At 34.3% G+C, this 26,880-nt stretch overlaps 2 protein-coding genes across 7 annotated transcripts; both read right to left on the reverse strand.

The window, feature by feature from the left end:
• Positions 1 to 238: 238 nt before the first annotated feature.
• On the reverse strand, positions 239 to 21,324 carry LOC113065414 (AP-1 complex subunit sigma-2). Of its 6 annotated transcripts, none has more exons than XM_026236631.1 (7): positions 21,073 to 21,319; positions 19,905 to 20,083; positions 13,313 to 13,421; positions 13,082 to 13,219; positions 10,784 to 10,814; positions 6,992 to 7,054; positions 5,068 to 5,993 (listed from the first exon to the last, which is right to left on the reverse strand). In XM_026236631.1, the coding sequence occupies exons 2-6, from the start codon at positions 20,081 to 20,083 to the stop codon at positions 7,002 to 7,004; spliced, it is 510 nt and encodes a 169-aa protein (XP_026092416.1). In that variant the 5' UTR covers positions 21,073 to 21,319; the 3' UTR covers positions 5,068 to 5,993; positions 6,992 to 7,001. The 6 variants fall into 6 exon arrangements, with proteins under 6 accessions (XP_026092418.1, XP_026092417.1, XP_026092416.1 ...); XM_026236630.1 differs by having other exon boundaries at positions 6,992 to 7,057; XM_026236632.1 differs by lacking the exons at positions 5,068 to 5,993; positions 6,992 to 7,054; positions 10,784 to 10,814 and adding exons at positions 1,699 to 1,928; positions 3,316 to 3,324 and having other exon boundaries at positions 21,073 to 21,316.
• A 1,032-nt stretch (positions 21,325 to 22,356) lies between these two features.
• LOC113065415 (histone H2B.1, sperm-like) lies at positions 22,357 to 22,843 on the reverse strand. The gene is made up of 2 exons (XM_026236635.1): positions 22,686 to 22,843; positions 22,357 to 22,591 (listed from the first exon to the last, which is right to left on the reverse strand). Exons 1-2 carry the CDS (start codon positions 22,797 to 22,799, stop codon positions 22,424 to 22,426), a joined length of 282 nt encoding a protein of 93 aa, XP_026092420.1. The 5' UTR covers positions 22,800 to 22,843; the 3' UTR covers positions 22,357 to 22,423.
• Between the last annotated feature and the right edge of the window lie 4,037 nt (positions 22,844 to 26,880).

Here is a 26,880-nt window from a genome sequence, read left to right on the forward strand (position 1 = left end):
TCACCCTGTAATATGACTATATATATTATGCATCCCGGACACATTTTATATGCGTTTTAATATTTTAAGTTTATATTCCAGCAGCAGAAAGAGTAGAAAATGACGAGTAGAAAGAGTAGAGTTTTGTTCTGAGTGGACATAATTGAAACATTTAAGTGTAAAATGTTTACTGCAAGAAGCAAAAAAATATTCATACACTATCAGCATCAGAAGAAAGAGACCGGTGATGCACTTCTAAACGTCTGTAGATCAATTTATTTCAATTTTCAACAATAAACTCATTTGATTTCTCTCTGACAACAAAACACAGCGTCTCACCAGAGCGAGATGAAACTAGTGAACATGAAGAGCTTGACGTGTAGATGAGTGATGTCTGTACACCGGCTGACTTGTGTTCGCCAGTGAAAACCAACATCTGTACAAAATACTGAACATGAACATGTTAAAAAAGCACGCATGTAACAACCTGTGAGTCATTCAAAGAAATAGTTAACCAAAAAAATCATATTTGCTCATTATTCACTCACTCTCAGGCCATGGAAGATAAAGATGAGTTTCTTTTTTCATCAGATTCAGAGAATTGAAATCAACGGATGCTCTGCCGTCAGAATGAGAGTCTGATAAAAACATCACAAAAAAAGTGCATCTGGTCTGAATCAGGAGAGAAATCTGCACAGATCAAGCAGCGTTTAAACAGCTCTAAACTAATATGAGAGACAACAGCAGATGATGCACTTCTTCACTGGAGGAAGTGTTATTATGGATTATTTTAGTTAAAAACATCTTAAAGCTGGACGTGTTTCATCTTGTGTCTTCTCCAGATGTTCACTGATGGACTGGAGTGGAGAGGTTGTTCAGGTTAGAGAAATGAATCCAGACTGACGATAGAAACATACTTTACTAGAGTACAAATGCAAATAATAATAATAATAATAATAAAACAGCCGAAAACAACACTCAGAACATTTTTAGGCCAACATTTAAGATTCATGTATTTGAAGTGCATGCCAAATATCAATGCATTTGGATTATAAAGCGTTATCATAAAGAAACGAAAAAACTTAATGCGATAAGAATTTGTTAGTCATACACAACTAAAGAATAAATACTAAGAAACTGAACGTGTTTTAGGCACAATAATCAGGTTTATATATTTATTAACAATAAATCCTATTTGTCTTAATTTCATTTGAACTAACTGAATATTGCTACTTTCTTTTTAACTGAAGAAAGTTTATAATTTCTCACATACAGATTTATGCTTATTCTAAACTATTTTAATAAATGCAATAATTCAAATTTAATTTTTTAAAACCAATAGATGCTTTTTTTTGAATGCAGAAATCTGACCTTTTTCCATTTATGCATGACTGGCAAAAATGAATCACATTAAGTTTATTAGAAATTATATATGCAACTCAAATACATAAATCTTAAATTAGGTCTAAATATTTTCAGCATATTAGGCGTTTGCGTTCAAATACACTAGAGTAAAAAAAAAACAACAACAAGAAAGCACTCTTTGGTTTTGTAAATAAATCCCTTTTGTGTCTTTTTTTGTATTTTCTAAATTATATAAATTCCCTAAGTCACGTAATACCCTTTCAAACACTGTAAAGCTAGTCGACTGAGAGTCTACAGCAGGAATATTTGATAATACCGACTCCAAACGATGAGAGAATCACAAGCAGCGCGACGCGTGTGGGACGCTGATCTTCACAGCAGATGTAAAGTCTGGTGCTGAACACAACTTCTGCTCACAAACCAATGTCAAGAGGAGGAAAGGTGACCAACACGGAAACATGGTGAAGAGTGTGTGCTACATCTGGTCAGGCTGAGTGTGTGTGTGTGTGTGTTTGGGACGGAGGTCTCGTGGGGGTTTAGGTGAGTCCGATCTCCTCGAGGACGCTGCGGGGAGTCTCTGCTTCCTGTGGGAGGAAGATCAACACTTTCTCTGATCACACGCTCAAGCATCGAAATCACTCCAGAACACAACACATGCAAACCCTCCAACCCTGCTACACACCAACACACACGGAATAAGAAATGTGGGCTTTGTTTTTGCAAAAAAAAAAAAAATGTAACAATAACTAATTCATTCAATTAAGGACTTTGTTTTCATTATGTAAAACAAATACTCATTGATATTTCAAATGTTGGGTGCATTTAAAAAAATTTAATGTTGGCTTTGTTTTGTTATAAAAATCTATTTTTACTAAACAATCAGTAAATAATTCAAATTTGGACTTTGTATTAAAAAAACTAATATTTACCAAACAAACAATAAAAATTCACTTTTTTTATAAAAAAAACAAAAACAAATATTTACCTAATGAAAACCAAATAATAAAAAATTTGCCTTTAATTATAAAAACATTTACCTAACAAAAACTTAATATTTCAAATGTTAGCTTAGTGTTTTATCATTTTCAAAAATATATATATATATTTAACAAACACCAAAATAATTCTGGGTGTGTTTTTTGTTATATATATATATATAAAATAAAAAAACATTTTATACATATAAATAAATAAATACCAACAAATACTAAATATTTTAAATCTTGGCTTTGTTATAAAAAAAAAACTAAACAGCTAATCATTCAAATGGTACCTTTATTTATAATAAATATATATATATATATATATCTCAACAATCACTAAATGAAAAAGTTGCCTTTTTGTTAGAAAAACCTGATATTACATTTTTACCAACAAAAATGAGAAAAAAAATCTTTTGACTTTGTGCTTACTATAAAAAACGATATTGATCAAACAAATACTAAATAATGAAATGCTAGCTTTGTGTTTTATTATGAAGAATGCATAACTTTTTGCAGTGAATCTGCGTTAACTTTGCATTCATCATGTAAATATAAATATCTCTTATAATTGTTTTTTCTGAATGTATGCAAAACTATGAATGTTTTACTCAAATTATTTTATTTTCATTAACAGTCAACAGATCAGATCAGATCACAAACAGTGGAAAGACAAGGTGGTGATACATTGCTAATCCTGTTTTAAAGGTTTTGTCTACACTGGCCAAGAGATGACATCTGAGAACAACTTTTCCCCGCTCAGACATCATGAGTTAGAGGTCTTAGATCAAATATCAGTCTTTATCAAATAAAAACAGTGTGCTAAATATACATTCGCAATTATTGTATAGATTTTGGGCTGGTGTGTCATGCAGTGTCACCTCTCGGAGCTCAGCAGGTTTATTTGATATGAAGCACATGGAGATGTGTCACTGATGACACAAATACATTACAACACAGAACCAGAGCACAAGGTACAAGCTGAACTTACTTTGGCATCCTGAACATCATCGGGCCAATACATGGTGTGCAGGGGAGAAGAGATAGAAAGTCTGTTATTTGCAAGTTTCCAAAAATGTTTTACAATTTTTAGCCACATTAAAACTTTTTAAGTACCATCAGGAATTGTTAAAACATCAAAGATTAGATGAATACAAAGACTAGTTAACATTAATCAATCTAAACGACACAGATGCTTCAGAGGTGGAACAATTCGAAGAAAGATCACTACAAACTAAATATTTACTAACAAACACTAAATAATTCAAATTTGAGCTTTGTTTTTGTTGTAAAAAATATTTACCAAAAATATTAAATTTAATATTTGGCTTAGATTTTGTTATAAAACCTAAATATTTACAAAATAAATAAATGAGTTTTTTTTTTTTAAACACCAAATTCTGTAAATGTGGGCTTTGTTTTTGTCATTAAAACAAACTACATTTAAATGAGGGTTTTGTTATTGTTATATATTTTTTCTTTTAAAAAAAACAGTAAATAATTAAAATATGAGATTTGTTTTTGTTATAAAAATAAATATTTACCCCCCCAAAAAACATTTTAAAATATGGCTTTGTTTTTATTATTTAAAAAACTAAATATTTATCATAAAATGTTAAGTAATTCAAATGTGAGCTTTGTTGCTGTTATAAAAACTTAATATTTACCCAAAAAAAGTAAATGTGGGATTTGTTTTTGTCATAAAAATGACATTTACCAAAAATAAAATATGGGTTTTGGTTTTATGGAAATAAAAGGGTTTTCACTACATAATTAAAATATGAGATTTTTATTATAAAAACTAAGTATTTACCAACAAAACCTAAATATTTCATAAGTTGGGTTTTTCTGTTATAAAAAAATAAATAAAATAAAAAATATTTCAATGTTATCTTTGTTTTTTTTTTTTTAAACTAAATATTTACCAAAAAACAATAATTATTCAAATGTTAGGTTTTGTTTTTGTGACGAAATCTAAATATTTACCAACAGACACTAAATATTTCAAATGTTAGCTTTTTCATAAAAACAAAAGTATATTTATCATCGTGTAATTGAATAAAGTATTACAGATAATGATGATTTTAAAAGTGCACATTGAACTACACAAAAACGTTTCTCATTTAAATGGTTTTTTTTTTTTTCAAATCAAAAATGTTATTAAAGAAATTACTTTACAGCAACAAAACTCATTTCTATGGGTTAAATCAGAGAGTAAGGGGTCTTTAGTTTTCTTCATTGTTTGACTGAATGTGAGTTTGGCTCAGTGCTCTGGTCTTAAACATCAGATAAAGACACAAACATATACATACATATATATGCACATATATATATAATATAGTATTGTGGTATGAATATATAGTGTTTCCCATACATTGATGTATATATGGTGGCAGCCACAATATAAACAGTTGACCACCACAAATAGATTTGCAAAAAACGGTCCAAAATTCATGCAAAAATCCTGATTTGGCTAAATGAAACTTCAAAAGGATATGATTTCATTTAATAAATGAGTGCTGAACACTTCATGGCATCTTCATTTTATCTTACCTGCTTAAACTGACTGATAAAGTTGTATTTATGAGCCCCGTAAAATATCATATTCAGATCAGATGGCTGCTAAAAGTGCTATAAAAAGTAGAGATATAATTATGTTGTGTAAGATATTCCCCGGCCAGGTTTCATGAGCTGGTCAATCAAAACTAAAGCTATAAACACAAGCACACTTCTTCACAATTTCTCACATTTCATTTGTTTATTTCTACAGCTTTACAAAACACACGTGACTTTACATTCATTCATCGACAGATCGACTAAATCATGACTTACATTCTCATTTTTTATAGTCTCTGAATAAAATCCAAGCGGTTTTTCCTCCATATTCTCATTATATCAGATTATATGAGCCATAAAAGCCTGATGGAGCAAATATGATGCATATGCAAACTATGACATATGTTTGACTACCATTTAACATTTCAGGCATTACGGGGTTAAAAAAATACAAATTAAAAACAATTGCTTATTTGCTGTATCTTTTTTACTAAATAAATCAAGAAAGAAACTAAATCTGAAGTTGTCATGATGTGCATTTATAAAATGACTAGATTTATCATCCGCTGAACACGAGTAAACATGATTTCATGTGAGTTCACTGAGATCACATTATACAGACACCTCATATTTAATAGTACTCCGTTATTTTAAATATATACTTTCAAGAAAGCATTTGCATTGGGTTTGTAAAATCAGTTTTTATGCATGTTTTGGCCTGAGGTTTTGCTGCATTTACACAGTTTTTTTTTTTGTTTTTTTTAAGGAAAATGACGTATCGTTTCGCTAGATTAGACTTTATCCCTCGACTGGGATTGCAGTAAATTATCTGGAGATATTCATTCTGGAAGTGAACTACTACTTTAAGTTACTTGAGAATCAAATCTGCATAAAATAAAACGTCCTGTTTTCAGACACAGTTAAAACACACACACACACACACACGGTCAAACATGAACGAGACATGACGAGTGTGCAGGTGATACTGGGTCCAAGATGCAGCTCTGTGATTGGATGGTGCTGAGACAGAGGCGGAGCCAGCAGGCGTGCAGGGGGAGGGGCTCAGCATGCAGCCAATCAGTACACGGGAACGTTAAAGTACTCATGTCGGGGCTAAAGGAGAAACACACACAAAAACACACACATACACTGAAAACATGCAGACGGAGACATGCAGGACAACAGATGACATGCAACGGGAAAACAACACGACGAACCATCGACAGATCACAAACTCTGAACGCTTTTACATTCGTTCAAAATCTAATTCTGAATGCAATATAAACAATATAAATAAAATCAAAAGCCTAATGTGACAGGAAGTAATATATGTATTCAGCAAAGACGCATTAAATTGATTTTCAATGCAATATTTAAAATATTAATTATGCAAAATACATTATACAATATGACAAATATATTAAATTTTAACTAAATATGATCACTAATAACAGTCAAGTTCAAAAGGGGTCAGTATGATTTGTTTTTTTTTTATTTTAAAGAATGAATACTGTACATTAAATAGATCAGTAAAAACATTTATAATGTTACAGTAGATTTCTATTTTATTTCAGATAAATGCTGTTCTTTTGAACTTTCTATTCATCGGTGTATCCTGAAAAATAAAATGCATCACCGTTTTCACAAAAATATTGAGCAGCACAACTGTGTTCAACATTGATAATAATCAGAAATGTTTCTTGAGCAGTAAATCATCATATTTTCATGATTTCTGAAGATCATGTGACACTGAAGACTGGAGGAATGATGCTGAAAATACAGCGGAGCATCACAGAAATACATTACACTTTAACACAGAAAACTGCTGTTTTAAACCTTAATAATATTTCACAATTTCTACAGTATTTCTAACCAAATAAATGCAGTTGAGACATTTCTAAGTGACTTTTCATGGTGGTTTTAGTGCTGTGTTGGCCCTGAAGCGACAGACGCGATGTGGGAACCACAAAATAAACCATAAACTCAATGACACACAAACACAAGACAGGGCAGAATTACAAACCCATCACATCTACATTAAACTGATCATCTAGTGTTATTTCTGCTCTAACAACAGTGACACGATTCTACGGATGGAAGGAAACCCAGACCTGAAGCGCTTTAACTCTGGAACAGTCCTGTGGACTCGGACGATATGTTCGGACTCAAAACACCTGCTGGACATTAACAAACACAAAACAGAGGCGTCGTGACACCAGTGTTGGCTTTCTAGCAGCTGATAGTCTACGGATGGATCTACACACACACACACACACACACACAATCACATCCCTCCGGCTCCTGCACTAACAGAGCGACACACGGAGTAATGCAGGCATGAAAGTGCAGTTCAAACATCACTAGTCATCCAGTGCTGGTGAGTTCCCATCGAGCATCATGTCACACACACACACACACACACACACACCAAGAGCGTCCACTGTGGAGACGGGGACACACATCTGCATTACATGCATGTATTCACAGAGCGAGTTCAGACAATGTGTCATTATGATGCAAACCAATAATAGACAGAAATGACTGTTACTGGCCCTTTAAGACTGACGCTGCATCCCAGTTTGACTATTATTCATCTTATTCATATACAGTACACCAGATTAGGATTCACTTTCAAAGCTTTTATTTTGAAGCAATACTGCAGTTTTTAATTGCATGGATTAGTGGTGAATGGATTACAAGTGTACTAGTTGTGGCAAACTCTTTAAAACTATTTTATATAATACAATATACAAATGATAAAAGTAGGTAACATGCTCATTATTTAATTATGAAGCACACTCATCATTTAATTCTCAAGTAATGTATTAAAATGTAATTAAATTCTTAAAGCTACACTAAAAATTTTCCCCGAGTGTTTTGTCAACAGGAAAAGAAGTTTCATTTTTTTAGTTTGTGTTATTACACACACATACATACATACATACATATATATATATACAATACCTTTTTAATTATAATTTAATATATATTATATTTTATTATTATGTATAATTTAATTGTACTATACATTTTTTAATCAAATATAAATGTAATTACATTTTAAGTAATTTGCTGAACATGTCATAGATTCATTAATGCAACCTAACAAATGCAACCCAATTTATGAATCAGTTTATTTTACAGTCAAGACAAATTATGATTCACTTTCAATTGTTTTATTTTGAAGCAAAATCTTCAGTTTTTTTTTTTTTTTTAAATATGGAAAGGTTCAGAATGGATTACTTGTAATTGCAAACTCTGAATTATGATTTAAGTCTAATAATAATTGAATCATTTGTAAAATAATATATTATTTCAATAATTGAATTTTTAATGCAACTCTAAAAAAAAAATGTGGTGTAGAAACTATTTTCAATTAAATGTGAAATTCTGATGTAAAAAGTCAAACCATTTTATTGCAAAGCGTACTCAAATAAGTTTTTTCCTTTCAATTTTTTTCTATTTATAGCTTTGATAAACTAACTTTTACATATAGACACCGAGCTGCTCAATCTGGTGAAACAATTTTGTATAAATTTGTTTTATTGTATAATTTTGCTTTCACAAACTATTAGCCTGTGAACTGGGATGCAACCTGAATCTTGTGACCAGGTCAAAGGTCACGAGTTTAGCAGTCAAACACCCCCCCCCTCCCTCACATCAACACGTCTCCTCCAATCAGAGCGAGCGAGAGCTTCATCATGCCCAATCAGAATTCAGCTCAGGCAATTCACACCATTTACCAATAAGCTGACAGAGTGGGCGGGACTCCGGTCCCTTATAAGATCTCCTCATTGGCCAAACTGCCCCAGTCTTCAGTCTGGCTCTACTGACAGAAACACCAGCCAATCAAACAGCCCCATTCCACAAAATGTCTCCGAATCAGTTTCACAGGAGGCCAGGAACTCGAATTAAAGATTGTGATCGACTGAATGAGAATGTGGTTACAGTGACTGAACAAAAACTAAAAAGTCTTTCTTAAACAAACTCCTTAGAAATAAACCACTTAGACGAAGAATTAGAAGTCAGTAATCTCATTTGGTTCTTGGTCAAAACAACATAAGACTTCTATCCCAACTGTGAGTTGATTGAGTAGTTCAGACAAACATGAAGGCTGAGATTATGCAACTGGCCGAAGGAAATAATCACATCAACACAGTGAAAAAATTAAATATGATATTGCAAATTTATAGCATAAAAACATGCCCCATGGTCAAGGAAAATTGTGATTTCCAGGCCAATAATACATGCACTTTTAAGCCTTTTCTGCTAAACCCGTGTTAATTAATATGATACTGATAATTTGTAAATAATACTTAGATATATATTCTTTCAAATCTATTAAATACAAATGTTAAGTTTAAGTAAAAGTTTTTGCATTAATTGTTTAAATTATTATTTTTGTATTTACACAATTATTCTATAGTACAGTAAGATAGATAGTTTGATTTAATTTTACTTTTAAGATTTACTATATAGTTACTTTGTTTTGGTAATTTTTTTTGTTTTTTATAAATTTTTAAGAGTTTATTTTTTATGTGCCACGTCATTTGTCTTTTGGAGTTAAGTCATGTTTCTGATGCAATAATTCAAACATAAATTCCCATATTAAATTTTAGAGGGAAAAAAATGAGCATAAATGCATTGGTCAAAATGACGTACAGTATAAATACTGATATTAAAGAATACAACAATACTAGCTAAAATCACAATAATTAAGTGATTTCACTAGTTTATTGCATAAAGGTCTCTTTTTCTAAAGACTTTTAATGTAATAAATATACAAACAATACAGTCACAAACTGCTGAAATAGAGCAGCAGCTCATTAAAACCAAACCAGATCCACTAAACAAACACAAATCTGACCTCCGATCAGCAGATAAAGGGACAAAAATTGTTTATTCTTTGAACAAACGATGGTCAATGTTTCTATTTCCTCTAGTCTGTAACTCATGCCTAAACAACCTTAATTAAAAACAACAGCCAATCACATTATGCATTCATCAAAGGGAGACTTTTCTGATAATGTACAGGTACTAAATTAGTGAATCTCACCAAACATTCAAATCAAAATAAAAAGAAATAAGAATTCATATTTTACATAAAAACTGTCTAATAAACTAATAGTCAGAAAGGGTTAATTTTTACTCAAACTAAATATCTGAATTTGAAAAATATCTTGCTTAAGTGTAAATGAAAAACAACTCAACATTTGTTAACCACTATTAATCAGTTTGTTTTAGTAGTAAAACTTTACAAATTTATTAAAATAATTATTAGTTAACATGATCAATAATTATATACCAGTTATTAAAATTAGTTAATATGAAGTTACTAATACTTTAAATTTAAAGTGCTTTCTGTTAGCATTAGTTAATGCACTGTGAATAAACATGAACATTAAAAAGATGTAAAATTAAGATTTCTCAATGTTATTTAATGCAATAACTAATGTTAACAAATGATTCCTTATTTTAAACTTTCACCGTTTTACTCAAAATATAAATGTTATATAAAATATGACTTTTTTTTTTTTTGGTTTTGGGGGAAGATTACAGAGAAAAATAAAAGATTAAGAAAAATAAAAGTCTATTTTAGGGTTATTAAGATTTTAGATTGTTATTAATTTCCTCATTTCTTTATGTAAAATATTATTTTGTGATCCGTTTTCATGAGATTCACTCAATTATTCTGTAGTTACTACTAGACTTTTTATTTGAGAAATTCAACATGTCATCAACTTCCTGCCCAGATCAGATTAATTTAGTTTTGGTTTGATCAAGACTCCAGAAGCTGAGGACATGGAGAATAAAACCACGCTCCGATGGGATCAGATTAATGACTAGTGCTACAGGGACACTGACGGCTACAGACTCTACCGTCAATAATCCAGAAATCATACCTGGAAGCAGACGGATCTGAAAATCTAGATTCTGTAAGTCAAAACAGTTGAGGCGGACCATGAAGGAAAGATACAGAAAGCAAGAGAGAGAGAGAGAGAGAGAGAGAGAAAAAGACATCAAATGCAGTGTGGAAGGGTCATTAAATCAGCACACCTGAGTAATGCTGAAGTTTGCCATTTTTGAGCCTCTAGTGGCATCAAGTGGAACTTCAAGCACAATTTATGTTGCCACGGTGTTGCTATGAGGTTGCTAAGGTCTTGAGTAGTTTTTAGCATGTTCTGCAGTTGTGAGGCATTTTGGCTAGCTGCTAGGCTGTTATTATGAGGTTGCTAGGACAATCTGCTAACTATCGTGGTCTATGCAGTTGCCAGGATGTTCTGGTTGTCATATGCCATTTCTGTGTGTTGCTACGGAGTTCTAAATGGTTGCTAGGGTGTTGCTATGCAGTTCAAAGGGAACTGTTGGAGTTCTCCGAGCGGTAAATGTGATGCTTCTGTGCAGTTGTCAAGTGATTTTGAGTGCCTTGTTAGAGAATGTGGTTGTCATAATGTTCTGGATAGTTTCCAAGTTGTTGCTATGCAGTTACCAAGGTGCTATGAAAGGTTTTGAGATGGCTGGTACAGTATGTATGTGTTATATTCTTGATGGCTACCTAGGAGTTGCTATGCGAATGCCAAGGTTTTTGAGCATTTTTAGAAAGTTGCTACAGTATGTGCTTGCTATAATGCTCTGGATGGTTGCTAGGGTGTTGCTATGTGGTTCTGATGTGACTGTTAGAAGGCTCTGAGTGGTTCCTATAGTGTTGCTATGAGGTTGCTACAGTATTATGAGTGATTCAAGGTATTTTGAGTGTTTTAGATTGTTGCTACAGTATGTTGTTGCTATAATGCTCTGGACGGTTGCTAGGGTGTTGCTATGCGGTTCTGATGTGACTGTACGAAGGTTCTGGGTGGTTCCCATAGTGTTGCTATATGGTTGCTACACTATTATGAGTGATTGCCAAGGTGTTTTAGATTGTTGCTACAGTATTTTATTGCTACAATGCTCTGAATGGTTGCTAAGGTGTTGTTATGTGGTTCTGAGGAGGCTGTTAGAAGGCTCTGAGTGGTTCCTATAGTGTTGCTATGCGGTTCCTACAGTATTATGAGTGATTCAAGATATTTTGAGTGTTTTAGATGGTTTCTACAGTATGTTGTTGCTATGATGCTCTGGATGGTTGCTAGGGTGTTGCTATGCGGTTCGGAGGTGACTGTAAGAAGGTTCTGGATGGTTCCTTTAGTGTTGCTATACGGTTGCTACACTATTATAAGTGATTGCCAAGGTGTTTTAGATTGTTGCTACAGTATTTTATTGCTACAATGCTCTGAATGGTTGCTATGGTGATGCTATGCAGTTCTGAGGTGACTGTTTAAAGCTCTCTTAGTGGTTACTGTGGCATTGCTATGTGGTTACCATGGCGAATTGAGTGGTTGTTAGTGTGCTGCCACAGTATGTGGTTGATATAATGCACTGGACGGTTGCTAAATTGTTGCCAAGCATGTTTTTTTTTGTGTGTTGATACAGTATTGTAGATGGTTTCTAGGTTGTTGCTCTGTGATTGCTAAGGTGTTTGAGTGTGTTTTAGCTTGTTGCTACAATATTTTATTGCTTTAATGCTCTGAATGGTTGCTAGGGTGTAATAAGGAGACAGTTAAAGTTCTCTGAGTGGTTACTGTTACATTGCTATCTGGCTATAAAGGTGCCCCGAGACTTTTCTGAGTGTTGCTGCAGTATGCTCTGCACACTCAAATGGAATATGAGAAAACACTGTAACATTAAAAAATGGCATACTTCAGCTTCATTCTGAAATTCCTGCATCAGGACAGAGATCCTGCAGATCTGTGCTTCTGTAAGACTCCATGAAGATGAAGGGATTGTGTGTGAAAGCTCAGTTCATCTACACTGTAATGAACAAAGGAGTTTTTGTTTTGCAAGCTGGGTAAAACACAAAAGCAGAATGTGTTTTTGTGTGTGTGTGTGTGTGTGTGTGTGTGTGTGTACCGATAACCAATGAGTCATTGTGAACCTGCAGCTCCTAAGGGATTTCTACAATTCGATTCAAAGATCGGACAAAAACATGATATACACTAGCAGCCTTTTGCTTTGCTGTGGCAGTAATAAAGCTCAGTATTCTAGAGACCCATTAAACCTGATGTGTTATTATATAGAAGCTAGATATTTACATGTCAACTGACTAATTAACTTCAACTAGCTTGCTCAGCAAAGTGTTTTGTCCCCAAAATGCTTTAAAGCCTCACCTCCTGCAGCAGATCCGCCTGCTCGATGGCTTTCAGGACATTCTTCTTGGACGTCTCCTGAGCCTCGCCTCCCAGCAGGAACTCGTCCAGGATAAAATACGCCTTCTCGAAGTTAAAGATGATATCCAGCTCACAAACCTGAGTTTGAAGATCCGTCACTGTAATCTGCAATTGCTTTTGTTTTTGGAAGCAACAGATAAATGTCAGTTTATTTTCTGTCGCATGACTTACACTGCCGAAGTATTTGTCGAGCAGCTCGACGTAGCGGTGGATGATCTCCAGTGTGATCAGTTCGTTGTCCTGGTCCTCAATGGCACAGCAGAAATACAGACTGGCGTATCTGCAACATAAAAACATAAATTTGGTTGCCAAGGTGTTGCTATGCTATAAGCGAAGGTGTTCAATGTGGTTTTTAGCGTGTTTCTAAAGTATGTGTTTGTTATTTTTAGGGTGTTGCTATGTGGTTGTCAAGGTGTTCTGAGTGGTTTTTAGGGTGTTGCTATGTGGTTGTCAAGGTGTTCGGAGTGGTTTTTAGGGTGTTGCTATGTGGTTGTCAAGGTGTTCGGAGTGGTTTTTAGGGTGTTGCTATGTGGTTGTAAAGGTGTTCGGAGTGGTTTTTAGGGTGTTGCTATGTGGTTGTCAAGGTGTTCCGAGTGGTTTTTAGGGTGTTGCTATAGTATTCCAGATGGTTGTCAAGGTGTTCGAAGTGTTTTTTTAGGGTGTTGCTACAGTATGTGTTTGTTATAATATTCCAGATGGTTGTCAAGGTGTTCGGAGTGGTTTTTAGGGTGTTGCTATGTGGTTGTCAAGGTGTTCGGAGTGGTTTTTAGGGTGTTGCTATGTGGTTGTCAAGGTGTTCGGAGTGGTTTTTAGGGTGTTGCTATGTGGTTGTCAAACTGTTCCGAGTGGTTTTTAGGGTGTTGCTATAGTATTCCAGATGGTTGTCAAGGTGTTCTGAGTGTTTTTTAGGGTGTTGCTATGTGGTTGTCAAGGTGTTCGGAGTGTTTTTTTAGGGTGTTGCTACAGTATGTGTTTGTTATAATATTCCAGATAGTTGCCAAAGTGTTGCTTTGTGGTTGTCAAGGTGTTGACTTAAACTGGCAAATAATTGTATATATTTACAAATATAAAAATGGTTTTAGTATTGCTATAACTGCATATATACACATCTTAGAAACTCAGATTGACTTTGAAATATAGATGATTAAGTATATATAAACAATATCTAATGCAAAATGCACTGTATACATTATGAGAGACCATTTCTATTTCAAACAGTCCAGGAAAACAGAAGAAACCGCTGTGGAGAATGTGAAAAAAAAAAGAAACAGACTACTTTATTGATTATAACAGCAGTGATATTATTTTTGACTGAGCGCAACATGTTTTTCTGCACTACCTGAGGAAACTGCTCTCAGATTGACTTCTAAGGAACCGCAACATCACATCTAATGATCAAGAACAAACTCAAGCGAGCTTTAGATTAAACCAAGCACATATTTAAGGACTACACTTTCAGGAAGTGAAAGTCATGAAGTCATATGTTAAAAACTGATTTGACATTTGCAGATTAGTCTACACTTTCCAACCTCTCCAACAAACAGCATTAATATTTTTCCACCGGAGGATTGTGGGATATATCATATCATATGAACATCTATACAGACAGGACAAGTGGACAAAAGCCTTGATTTGTGGATTATTGTCCAATGAATCTTCTGGTTATGTCTGATCAGCTGTGTGTGTGGTTTAATAATAACATTGTATACTCTTTCCAGCTGACACTTCATTAATCTTCATTCTCTCAGCTGGATCTCTGAACGGCGAGAGCTGCGGAGCAAGCGTTTTTCTCTGTGATAATGTGCTGCTGTGATCAGCAGACGGCATGATCGTTCATTTAGTCTTCTATAGTTATCTTATGTACATCATAAACTGTTTAAATATATATGAAAATGGAGTGATTGAAAATAATTCAAAAATGTCAATCGAGTGAACAAGTAATAAAATAAAAATATGCAAACAAGGAATAACAATAAAATAAAAATTATGCATATGAAGTGATTGTAACAAAATAAAATATGCAAACGGAGTGCACAAGCAATGAAACACAAAAAAAATATGAAAATGCAAATCGAGTGAATGTTGCAAATAAACAAGCGATAAAATAAAATACAATATGCAAAGGGTGTAAACGTGATAAGGCAAGGCACGTTTTTTTTTATATATAGCACATTTCTTACACAATGGTAATTCAAAGCGCTTTACATAAGTACATTTTTTTTTTAAATCATTAAGAAAAATTATCATAAAAATAAAACCAGATATTTAAAAACTTTGAAAATGATTTAAAAATTGACTTAAAAAGAATGAAAGACCATTTAACCATTCCTGTACGGGAAAATGTGAACGGTGCCAGACTGAAACTAGTAAAACACTTGCGGGTGTATGATAGGGCCCTAGATTTAAAAATGGCTAATGTTTTAGCACATCTGATCTCTTCTGGAAGCTGATTCCAACTGCGGGCAGCATAGTAACTAAAAGCAGATTCCCCTTGTTTTGTGTGAACCCTTGGTATTTCTAACTGACTTGATCCTAATGATCTGAGTGCTCTGTTAGGATTATATTCAGTGAAGATATCTGCAATATATTTCAGTCCTAGGTCATTTAGTGACTTATATATATATATATAAGTAAAAGTACTTTAAAATCAATCCTAAATGTAACTGGAAGCCAGTGTAAGGACCTGAGGACTGGTGTGATATGCTCAGATTTTCTGGTTCTAGTCAGAATCCTGGCAGCAGCGTTCTGGATGAGCTGCAGCTGTCTAATGGTCTTTTTGGGAAGGCCGGTGAGGAACCCATTACAATAGTCCACCCTGCTGGTGATAAAGGCATGAACAAGTTTCTCCAAGTCTTGACTGGAAACAAAACATCTAATTCTTGCAGTGTTTTTTAAATGATAGGGTGCTGATTTAGTTACTGCTTTGACATGACTACTGAAACTAAGGTCTGTCTCCAGAAACACACCAAGATTCCTGACTTGATTTTTAGTTATTTGACCCCTAGAGTCAAGGTATGCATTCACCTTGAACACTTCATCTTTGTTTCCAAATGCAATGACTTCAGTTTTTTCCTTGTTTAACTGAAGAAAGTTCTGGCACATCCAACTATTAATTTCATCAATGCATTGGCAGAGGGGCTGTAGTCATTTGGAGATAAGGCTAGGTAAATCTGGGTATCATCAGCAGAGCTGTGATAGGCAATTTGGTTCGTTATAATTATTTCTCATCATATGCAGGCTAAACAAGAGCGGTGCTAGAATAGAGCCTTGTGGGACTCCGCATGTCATGGACGTCCACTTAGACTTATTCTCTCCTAGACTCACATAATAACCTCTCCCTTCTAAGTATGACCTGAACCATTTAAATACCATCCCAGAAAGCCCGACCCAGTTTCCAGTCTCTCTAGCAGTATGTTATGATCGACAGTGTCAAACGCAGCACTGAGATCTAGCAATACCAGCACCGATATTTTGCCAGAAGATAAAGATAAGATGATAAGATAAAGATATTCAAATTGAGTGAACAAGTAGAAAAATACAATAAAAAGCGCAAATTAAATTAATGTAATAAGATAAAAAAGGGGTGAAAATTTAAATTAAGCCAATGGAAATAAAGTAATAAAATATAACAAACAATATGCAAATTAAGTTAAAAATTACAAAAAAATTGAACAAAAAATTCTAATGGAGTGCATGCAATAAAATACTATTAAAAATATGAAAAAACAAACAGAGTGAATGTAATGAAATGAAATTGGGTGAATGAAAACAAAATATGCAAATGGGTTTAACAAGTAATAGTTGAGCAAGTTTCTTGCTACCAAGTGTGTCAAAAGATTTAATTATTTCAAAGAGACACAGTCGCAATCCTCATAAATGTTTATCAAAACTAGTGTACATCTAGTTCTTCCTTGCTGGTCATCACTGGTAACATGTAAACAACTTTGTTTCCACATAAACTAATATATAAACCTGTACACACTGACGGTCAGAAATTGCACAAACCAGATGGAAAATTAGCTTTGGTAATATAGTACAGTATGCATCAGAATAAGATGTTTCATCAAAAACACACATGTCCTCCTCACTGCTGATTAGCAATGCTAATGTTCAGTTGGAACAAAGCTGCCAGAGACAGACTGTAAGCTGTTAAGAGCAGGCAGCCGGGGTCAGAGGTCAGACGAGGCGAGCTGTGAGGGAATCAGTCTGGAACAGAACCAAAGCCTGAAGAACCAGAGGAACTGCTGCAGACACAAGGTCACGTTCATTATTACAGCCGTCTAGACTCTTTCTGCTGTGTGTGTTTTACTGGCACTACATCTGTACTGCTGAAGTTCCTGCAGCCTCAATTAAATACTGTTAAATAGGTCATTTATTAGAAAATACAAAAAAATACAAATAACGTGCACAAGTAGTAAAATATAATTAAATTAAATATAAAAATGGAGTGAATCACCTATATAAAAACAATTGCTGATCAACTGAAGTATTAACAAACTAAAATAACATGCAAATAATAAATAAAGATAAAATGTGCAAACTGAATGAATTATTAAAACAAAACAAATGCAAATGGAGTAATTAATAAATTCAAATATGAATTCAGTGAACAAGTAACAAAAAACTAAAATAACAAAAATATCAAAATTAAATATAAAAATATGCAAATGGAGTAAATTTAATTACATTCAATTAAAAAAGCAAATAGAGTAAAAAACAAAACAAAAAAAAAAACACTTAAAATATTAAAATTGCAACAGTTTGTGTATTCTGTTTTTAATAAATTCAGATAGACTGATTAATATGCGTTTCTGTAAATACAAGCACATTCTCTACCGTTAAACTGATTCATAACAAACGTTTTTCTTTTTCAGTTCTCAAAAAGCTACACGTTTTCTTTTAAGAAGAAGCCTTTGGGTTTGTGTTGACCTGTATTCTTCATATTTAAACTGTGTTGAAACAACAGATTGTGTTTCACAATTGTGTGATTGTGTATTCAGTGTTCAGGAGAATCGTGCCTCGACTCCTCATGAAATAAAGAAGAGAACCATCCCTTCATACTTTAGTCACTCATCATACTCAAACAAATACATCATGCAAATAATAACGGCACGCTAACAATCCGCTGCTCATTTCAGCTGCGCTTTGAAACAATAACAAGATCGCACACTGCTAAATCAATTATTCCAATGTTAGATTTGTATTCCGCTCATTCTCAGAAGCTGACACACACACCCTCCTGCACAAACACACACAATAATGTCACAAAACACTAAGCTATTAAAGTGCAGCGCATGCATTGATCTGCAACACCTTAGAAAGCATCCTGAATACTGATAAACTAATGCAAACAGATAGTAAAAATCTAATATTTGGGTCTGCTTGTGTGTGTTTCTGTCTCCTGAGATGCTGATAATGTTTGCATCCTCTCAGCTTTACGGTGAACATGCTGCTGTTGTTTCTCCACTGATTAATTACTTAAAGGATTAAGTTCACTTCCAGAATAAAACTGTCCTGATAGTTTCTCACCTCATGTCATCCAAGATGCTTAAGGTTAAATTCAGTTTTTTTAAAGAGAAAACATTCCAGGATTTTTCTTCATATAATGGACTTTAATGGGGATCAACAGAGTGAAGGTTCAGATTGCAAAAATCCCTTTGCATTATTTCTGTCATTTTATTATTATTTTCAACTTTTCTTTTAATTACATTCTAGCTCTTAGTTTAAGTTTTAGGTGCTTTAGTGCTTCAATTTAAACTAGTTAAATTAGTTATATATATATATACACACACACACACACACACACATGCATACAATTGGCAAGTCCTACATGTTTTTGTCACTACATATCAAGTTTAACTCTGAAATAAGTAAAATTACAGAAGTAAATGATTTGCCATACTGAAATTATTCAAACAGGAATCAAGTGACAAGGAGCTCAACTTCGACTGAAGAGAAACTTTAACTAATAATTGAAAGACATTCAGGAAGGAGTTTGGATAAATCAGTAGCCAAGATTTTAATTCATTTACCTCTTTCTAAGCAGTTACACACAATAAAAAATAAAAACATTCCTAAATAAGAGAAAATAGGATTTGATTACTGTTAACAAAACTAAAAATTACACCTTAAAAAAAAATAATCCTAAAATAAATGGGAATAAATATAATGTGTGTGTATTATATATATATATATATATTTTTTTTTTTTTTTTATAATAATATTATTTTTATATATAATAAACTTTTAATTATTATATTTCAACCATTTTTTTAACCATTTAAATAAGGCAACATCTCATTCACTTCAAGTTGAAATTCTAAAATAACTAAAACTGAAGTAAAAATGTATAACAACTACATAGACATATTTAAACAAAAACTAATAAAAATGACAAAAAAACAACAAAATCACTAAAACCTTAAAAACGAATGGAAAATATAAAATACAAACTACATAATATTGATAAAAACTAATAGCATTCATATACCGCTAAACTTTTGGTGTGGTTTCCATTGTTTTGTGAGTTTCGTTGGGCAACATCTGATATTTTTGCAGACTGATCGATATGATGGTCAAGAGCGAAAGAGATGGTGGAGGTACAGTAACTGCTTCAGCATTTTTCTCATTGGAAAAGAAAAGCCTGTTGAATGCATTGCTTTGTGGGACAGACGACAGCCTCTCAATCGCTCAAAAACAGGTAAACGTCGCATGTATTTCATCAGTTAGCTGGTAAAGTCAAACCTCAAAGCACTGCACTGACCTTTTATACACGATTTTCAGGTCCCTCCACTCCAGGAAGCTGCACATCTTTGGCTTACGGGCCAGAACGGTCTGCACCAGCTCCCGCGTGATCTTCTTCTTCTCCTTATCAGACAGAGGAACGTACCATTTCTGCAGACGGAGCTTGCCCTGTCTGCTGAACAACAGCATGAACTGCATCTGAGGACAACGGGAAGAGAGATGGAGCTGAGATCAGGAATGAAGATCAGACGCAATCTCTCCATGCATGATGAACTATGATAAATACAAGCCTGGTAAATGTGACAAAGACAATCAGGATCGACTGTGTTTAGTGCCACAGAATCATGCAAATTAATATTGCATCACATCATGACAATAAACACAATGCTTCGGGCATATCTATTCTGAATAATAAAAAAAAGCCACATAATTATTTATTTTTCACAATTTATAAAATGGCATACATGAAATAAAACCATAAAAATAAATGGTAACAAATAATAAATGTAAATAAAAAAAAGAGATTATATATCAATGCATCTAGCAAAAATAAAGTATAAAAAAGGCAAATAATTACTGGGGGGGGGGGGGTTAAATAACTGAAATAATTGTATATATATATATATATTATTTAGTTTAACTACCACAACAGCCTTACTAATACTAAAATAAATAAACTGAATAAAAATGGAAAAAACACAAATCATGATAATAAATTCTGTTCTGCGTTAAAAACATATATATTACAATTATTATCAACATCATTATTGTTGTTGTATTAATAATAATATTTATATACTGTAAAACGCATACTATAATGATATATACTCGTTACATGTTTTTATTACATAGTTTACCGTTATATACTTATTATCATCATCATCAGTATTATTATACGGTAAGAATGCATTTGTCGTGCGGATAATATAATGATTAAAACTTAAACGTCAGTTTTTAGTGTCATGTGCTCAGGGTTGGGCTTTACTGACTGAGAGATTACCATCATGATGCACAAAACTTCAGAGCAGATTTTGCGTTTTATCTATTTAATCGCAAAGCTAATTAACGCATTTGTCTAAACTAATAAGCATGATATCTCTAATGCACGCGGCTATTTACACTTCTGAGTCACGTGCGGCGTTTGAAACATTTCCGGATAAGAAATTATGAAACCGCGCAATACATACCTTTCTGAAGAGGTCAGTTTGTGAATAAGGGATAAACTGACATGTGTTCTGGATTCACAGTGATACGCGTCTGTCTCCGCTCGAGTCTCGTGTATAATAGATGATAAACACAGTCAGCTGACGGCTCCTTACTCAGTGGACGCTCGGAGAGTTTTCATTGGTGGACACAAGGACGTTGTTCCCGCCCACTCAGGAGCACAGGCAGTTGATTGGATGACACTTGCGCCAGTCACCGTTAGAGTCGCGCTTCTCTCATCGGTGTTGCTGGAAGAGTGATCAGATTTAATTTTTTTTATGTGATCAGATTTAATTAGATTCAGTGTCACATTTAAAAGCGTTTGCTCTTTCTGTATCTGGTAAAAACAGTCGGCCTGATTACTTTTACGATAAACAACAACTCAATCATATAATTATGTTTCTTATTAACACACACAGTGTAGGTACTAAATTGTTTTCTCTAGCAATGGTTTATCATACTGATGTTTTCGAGACTAAATAGTTTGGATAATTAAGAAATAGGCCTAACTATATAGCTATAGGCTAAAAATAGACTACTTTAACACAAATATGCTGATTTCATATAAAAAAATATTTGATTGCATCATTATTGCTTCAACTCTACACTTGGAAATAAAGCTCTTTCTGAAATGTAAGGTCGGGGCAAGTTGTCAAATGCGTTTCAGATGTTAGAAACGCTTGCAATTTATTAATAATTTAGCAATATCCGTTGGCAAAATGAATTGTGCATAAACTAGAAGTTTCGTTACAATCCCTGTTAATGACCACCCTGGTAAGACTACAAACGGGATGTTTATATTAAGTTTAGCCTAATGATGTTACAGCACCACCCACTGACCCTTCTCACAATTAACATTATAAATAATTTACATGTATAACATTATATTGCACTGCTATTGAACTACAAAAAAAAAAAAAACCTTCTCTTATAGGAAGTAGGAAAGCTACAGTTGGCCAAAACAAATTCATGATCAGTGTTGAGAAGGCTACTTTGGAAAAGTGAAATGTAACGGATTACTTTTAAGTTTCTAACAAATATAACGGTTAATAACTTTGCAATATTTAAAGCATGTCGGGTTAACCTTATGGTTGCAAAACTCATTAGCTACTGACAAGTCTGGGTGACTTAGCTAATTTTTAAAGCACAGCCACGGAATAAAAAAAAAACAAAAACAAACTTGACAATACACACATGCATACGAGCCTCAACGCATTTTAAATATGCGCTGCAATACGTCAAACAAAACGTCGTTCATAAAGACAGGGTTTATAAAAGCTAAGCTTTATTAAATTTAATTAACATCTAAAACCGCAGCATTTAAATCTCCAGCCGTCACGAGCTTCGGTGCCGGAGCGCGCGCGCGGCGGCGGACAACTCTCGCTGCGTGATGACGTGCCGCCGGTTGAACTTGGAGAGTCGCGCGGCCTCGGCACACACCTGCGCCTGCGCACCGGACAGGTGCCGCATCAAAGAGGCGTCACTCACGAGAACAGACAGCTCCTAAAATAAAAATAAAAAAACACGCAAATCAATGCGAATATCTGTTGCGTGAAGGATAAATACATACACCAGGTATAATTTTACATGAACACACCTTCTTAATCTTGTAAATGTACGCAGAATATGCATGAGTGCTTTGTTTGTGCGTCCTGCAGGTGCTCCTGGACTTCTTTAGGGACTTCCGGTTCCTGTCAGATGAGGTTTTCATGGTCACTGCTGTTCACTTCCTGCTCCAGGACGAACGTCTGAACAATATTTATAGCCTTAGCTCATCTGAGCACAGGTGAAACATTTCAGTCTTAATTAAACCTTATTTCTCTAATTAAGACGTTCACACAAACCAAGTGACAATGTGATGATAAATCATAGTTTTCATAATAAACGAATAGCTTTTAAGGCAGTCTTGCGTTTATTTGTTCACCAAATTAGTCCTCAAATTAGGCACATGCATTATTAATTTTTACACACATTCAGATCGGGACTTCGGAGCCTGTTTGTGATTTTTTTAAATTCAGATCTGGACATCGGAGCAGGAAGTTTTTGTCAAAAAGTTCATTGGTGATAAATGAATATTTGGACCTGAGCCTTTTTTTTTTACTTGTCGATTTGATTTTTAAATGATTTCAATGACTTTTGAAAGTAAAGCCTTCTTGTACCTCAGTAGCATGTGTTGTGTTTTATTAATTGTGGATGGATTTATCAACTGAGAAATAAAGTTGAACAGAAATTATCATGAACTCTTAAAGATGATGATGAAAAGAAATGGTAATATTGCATATAAAATTATATCTAAGTATGAACGAACTTGGGCAATACAGTAAATATTCTTACTCAGTGCAGTTTACAGAAAACTGTACGTCACACAAAATTTCATTATGATGCAACATTGTTTCCTCTTCAGGTGAGTATTTAACATCTTTATTATTGTGGGGATTAGTGTGTAAGTGCTATACACACACACACACACACACCGGCCAGAGTTTGGGATCAGAATGATTTATTTTGATGAAAAAACTGATTATTATTATTTTTATTTTTTTTACAGGAGTTTTCTCATCGAAACTGCATTTATTTGATCAAAAGTACAGGTAAAAAAGTTCAAATTATTATCAGAGTTGTGCTGCTGAAACTGTGATATTATTTCAGGATTCTTTGATGAATGAAAAGTTAAAAAGAAGAGAATTTATTTAAAATAGAAGTCTTTTCTAACAATAAACACTAGAGTTCAAAAGTTTGTGGTCAGTAAAATTTATTCTTTCTTTCTAAAAAAATATAAAACTCTTTTAGGATGTATTGTTGATATATATATTTTTTTTTTTCATTCAGATCAGCACTTCGGAGCATGTTCGCGACTCGGTTGATTCAGATCGGCACTTCGGAGCCTGTTCGCGACTCGGTTGATACAGATCAGCACTTCGGAGCATGTTGGCGACTCGGTTGATTCAGATCGGCACTTCGGAGGCCTGTTCGCGACTCGGTTGATTCAGATCGGCACGTCGGAGCCTGTTCGCGACTCCGTTGATTCAGATCGGCACTTCGGAGCCTGTACGCGACTCGGTTGATTCAGATCGGCGCGTCGGAGCCTGTTCGCGACTCCGTTGATTCAGATCGGCACTTCGGAGCCTGTACGCGACTCCGTTGATTCAGATCGGCACTTCGGAGCCTGTAAGCGACTCCGTTGATTCAGATCGGCACTTCGGAGCCTGTAAGCGACTCCGTTGATTCAGATCGGCACTTCGGAGCCTGTAAGCGACTCCGTTGATTCAGATCGGCACTTCGGAGCCTGTAAGCGACTCCGTTGATTCAGATCGGCACTTCGGAGCTTGTTCGCGACTCGGTTGATTCAGATCGGCACTTCGGAGCTTTTTCGCGACTCGGTTGATTCAGATCGGCACTTCGGAGCTTTTTCGCGACTCGGTTGATTCAGATCGGGACTTCGGAGCCTGTTCGCGACTCGGTTGATTCAGATCGGGACTTCGGAGCCTGTTTGTGATTTTTTAAAATTCAGATCTGGACATCGGAGCAGGAAGTTTTTGTCAAACAGTTCATTGGTGATAAATGAATATTTGGACCTGAACCTTTTTTTTTTTTATTTGTCGATTTGATTTTTCAATGATTTCAATGACTTTTGAAAGTAAAGCCTTCTTTTACCTCAGTTGCATGTGTTGTGTTTTATTAATTGTGGATGGATTTATCAACTGAGAAATAAAGTTGAACAGATAATATCATGAACTCTTAAAGATGATGATGAAAAGAAAAGGTAATATTGCATATAAAATTATATCTAAGTATGAACTAACTTGGGCAATACAGTAAATATTCTTACTCAGTGAAAAAATGTTTGGCTCAGTTTACAGAAAAGTGTACGTCACACATCCTTTCATTATGATGCAACATTGTTTCCTCTTCAGGTGAGTATTTAACATCTTTATTATTGTGGTGATTAGTGTGTAAGTACTACACACACACACACACACACACACCGGTCAGAGTTTGGGATCAGAATGATTTATTTTGATGAAAAAAATTATTATTATAATTTTTTTAACAGGAGTTTACTCATCGAAACTGCATTTATTTGATCAAAAGTACAGGGAAAAAGTGAAATATTATTATGAAGTAAAACAAAAAAATTATATTTAAATATACATTAAAATCTATTTTATTTCTGTGATTTTCAGCATCATTACTCCAGTCTTCAGTGTCACATGATCTTCAGAAATCATTCTAATATGATGATTTATTATCAGAGATGTGCTGCTGAAACTGCTGATTCTTTGATGAATGAAAAGTTAAAAAGAAGAGAATTTATTTAAAATAGAAGTCTTTTCTAACAATAAACACTAGAGTTCAAAAGTTTGTGGTCAGTAAAATGTATTCTTTCTTTCAAAAAAAAAATAGAACTCTTTTAGGATGTATTATTGATTGTTTTGATTCAGATCGGCACTTCGGAGCCTGTTCGCGACTCGGTTGATTCAGATCGGCACTTCGGAGCCTGTTCGCGACTCGGTTGATTCAGATCGGCACTTCGGAGCCTGTACGCGACTCCGTTGATTCAGATCGGCACTTCGGAGCCTGTTCGCGACTCCGTTGATTCAGATCGGCGCTTCGGAGCCTGTTCGCGACTCGGTTGATTCAGAACGGCACTTCGGAGTCTGTTCGCGACTCGGTTGATTCAGATCGGCGCTTCGGAGCCTGTTCGCGACTCGGTTGATTCAGATCGGCACTTCGGAGCCTTTTCGCGACTCGGTTGACACACATATATATAGCTTTCTAGCTTCTTTCTATTTTTTTATTTAATATTTTTTATATTATATTTTTATATAATATTTAAAATTATTAAATATTTTCAATTACAAAAAAGTTCTCAAATTAGGCACATACATTTTCAAACACACACACACATTTAACTTAAAATTACTAATTTTTCAACTGATTTAATGCATTGAAATAAATTTTGTTGGTATGAATGACTATATTAGACGCATTCGACACATCTCCCTGACATGGCTGTTCCAATACTTACTGTGTTACTGAAAACTAAAATTACCATTTGGTGGCGACAAGCCACTGTCTTCATAAGTCGGCAAGTCATTTATACAATCGATTCTTTCAAATATTTGTATGTGTTTACATGCAGAAACAGTTTTGTCTGGTCCGTGTGGGTGTTGAATGGCAGAGTGTTAATTGTCATTGGGAAGATTAGAGACGAGAGCATCTCTCTGTCCCTTCAGAAGAGCATGATTACTGAGGGCACGAAGCAAGAGGCTTCAGAGCCATTACAGGAGTTACGATCATCCATTATGCATCGGTTATAACACGTTCTCTGACCTCAGTTTGACAGAGCAGCATTATGATCAAATTATTAAAAGACACAGAATAAGATAACTAGAGGACTGTCTTTAGGAGACAATGGGAAGTCTGGAAAAGACTCTTCTAATATAATAGAAATTTAACGGCATTCAAAGCATGCATGTGTTCATTTTGTTGTATTCATTTAATTTGTAGACAAAATTGCATCTTTGCACTACTGCTATCTTGAAGTTAGTGGATTTTAAAATGGATTTTTGGTTAAATGCCTCTGAAATAAGCTAAAGATATTTTCATGCTTTATTCTACAGTATGAAATATATTTGTAATACCCCTTAAAAAGCTTTTATTCGTCTTGAAATAGGTGTTTGCTAACAAGTGTCTAAGTTTTCAGAAGCTTTATAGTGGTGATGTTGAAGTCATGGGACTGGTGCAGTTAGTTAAAGCTTTTTATATCTCCTGGTTGTACAGTAGGCTTC

Source organism: Carassius auratus, chromosome 48, assembly GCF_003368295.1.
Source record: "Carassius auratus strain Wakin chromosome 48, ASM336829v1, whole genome shotgun sequence".
Taxonomy (NCBI): Eukaryota; Metazoa; Chordata; class Actinopteri; order Cypriniformes; family Cyprinidae; genus Carassius; species Carassius auratus.

What these genes read in the sequence shown, in the direction of transcription:
- LOC113065414 (XM_026236629.1), bottom strand. Translation starts at nt 20,083, where the DNA reads ATGCAGTTCATGCTGTTGTTCAGCAGACAGGGCAAGCTCCGTCTGCAG. An exon ending in TCGACAAATACTTCGGCAGT is followed by an intron (nt 13,220 to 13,312) that starts GTAAGTCATGCG and finishes CTTCAAACTCAG; the next exon opens with GTTTGTGAGCTGGATATCAT. An exon ending in AGGCGGATCTGCTGCAGGAG is followed by an intron (nt 10,815 to 13,081) that starts GTGAGGCTTTAA and finishes TTTGACTTACAG; the next exon opens with AATCTAGATTTTCAGATCCG.
- LOC113065415 (XM_026236635.1), bottom strand. Translation starts at nt 22,799, where the DNA reads ATGAAAACCTCATCTGACAGGAACCGGAAGTCCCTAAAGAAGTCCAGG. An exon ending in ACATTTACAAGATTAAGAAG is followed by an intron (nt 22,592 to 22,685) that starts GTGTGTTCATGT and finishes TTTTTATTTTAG; the next exon opens with GAGCTGTCTGTTCTCGTGAG.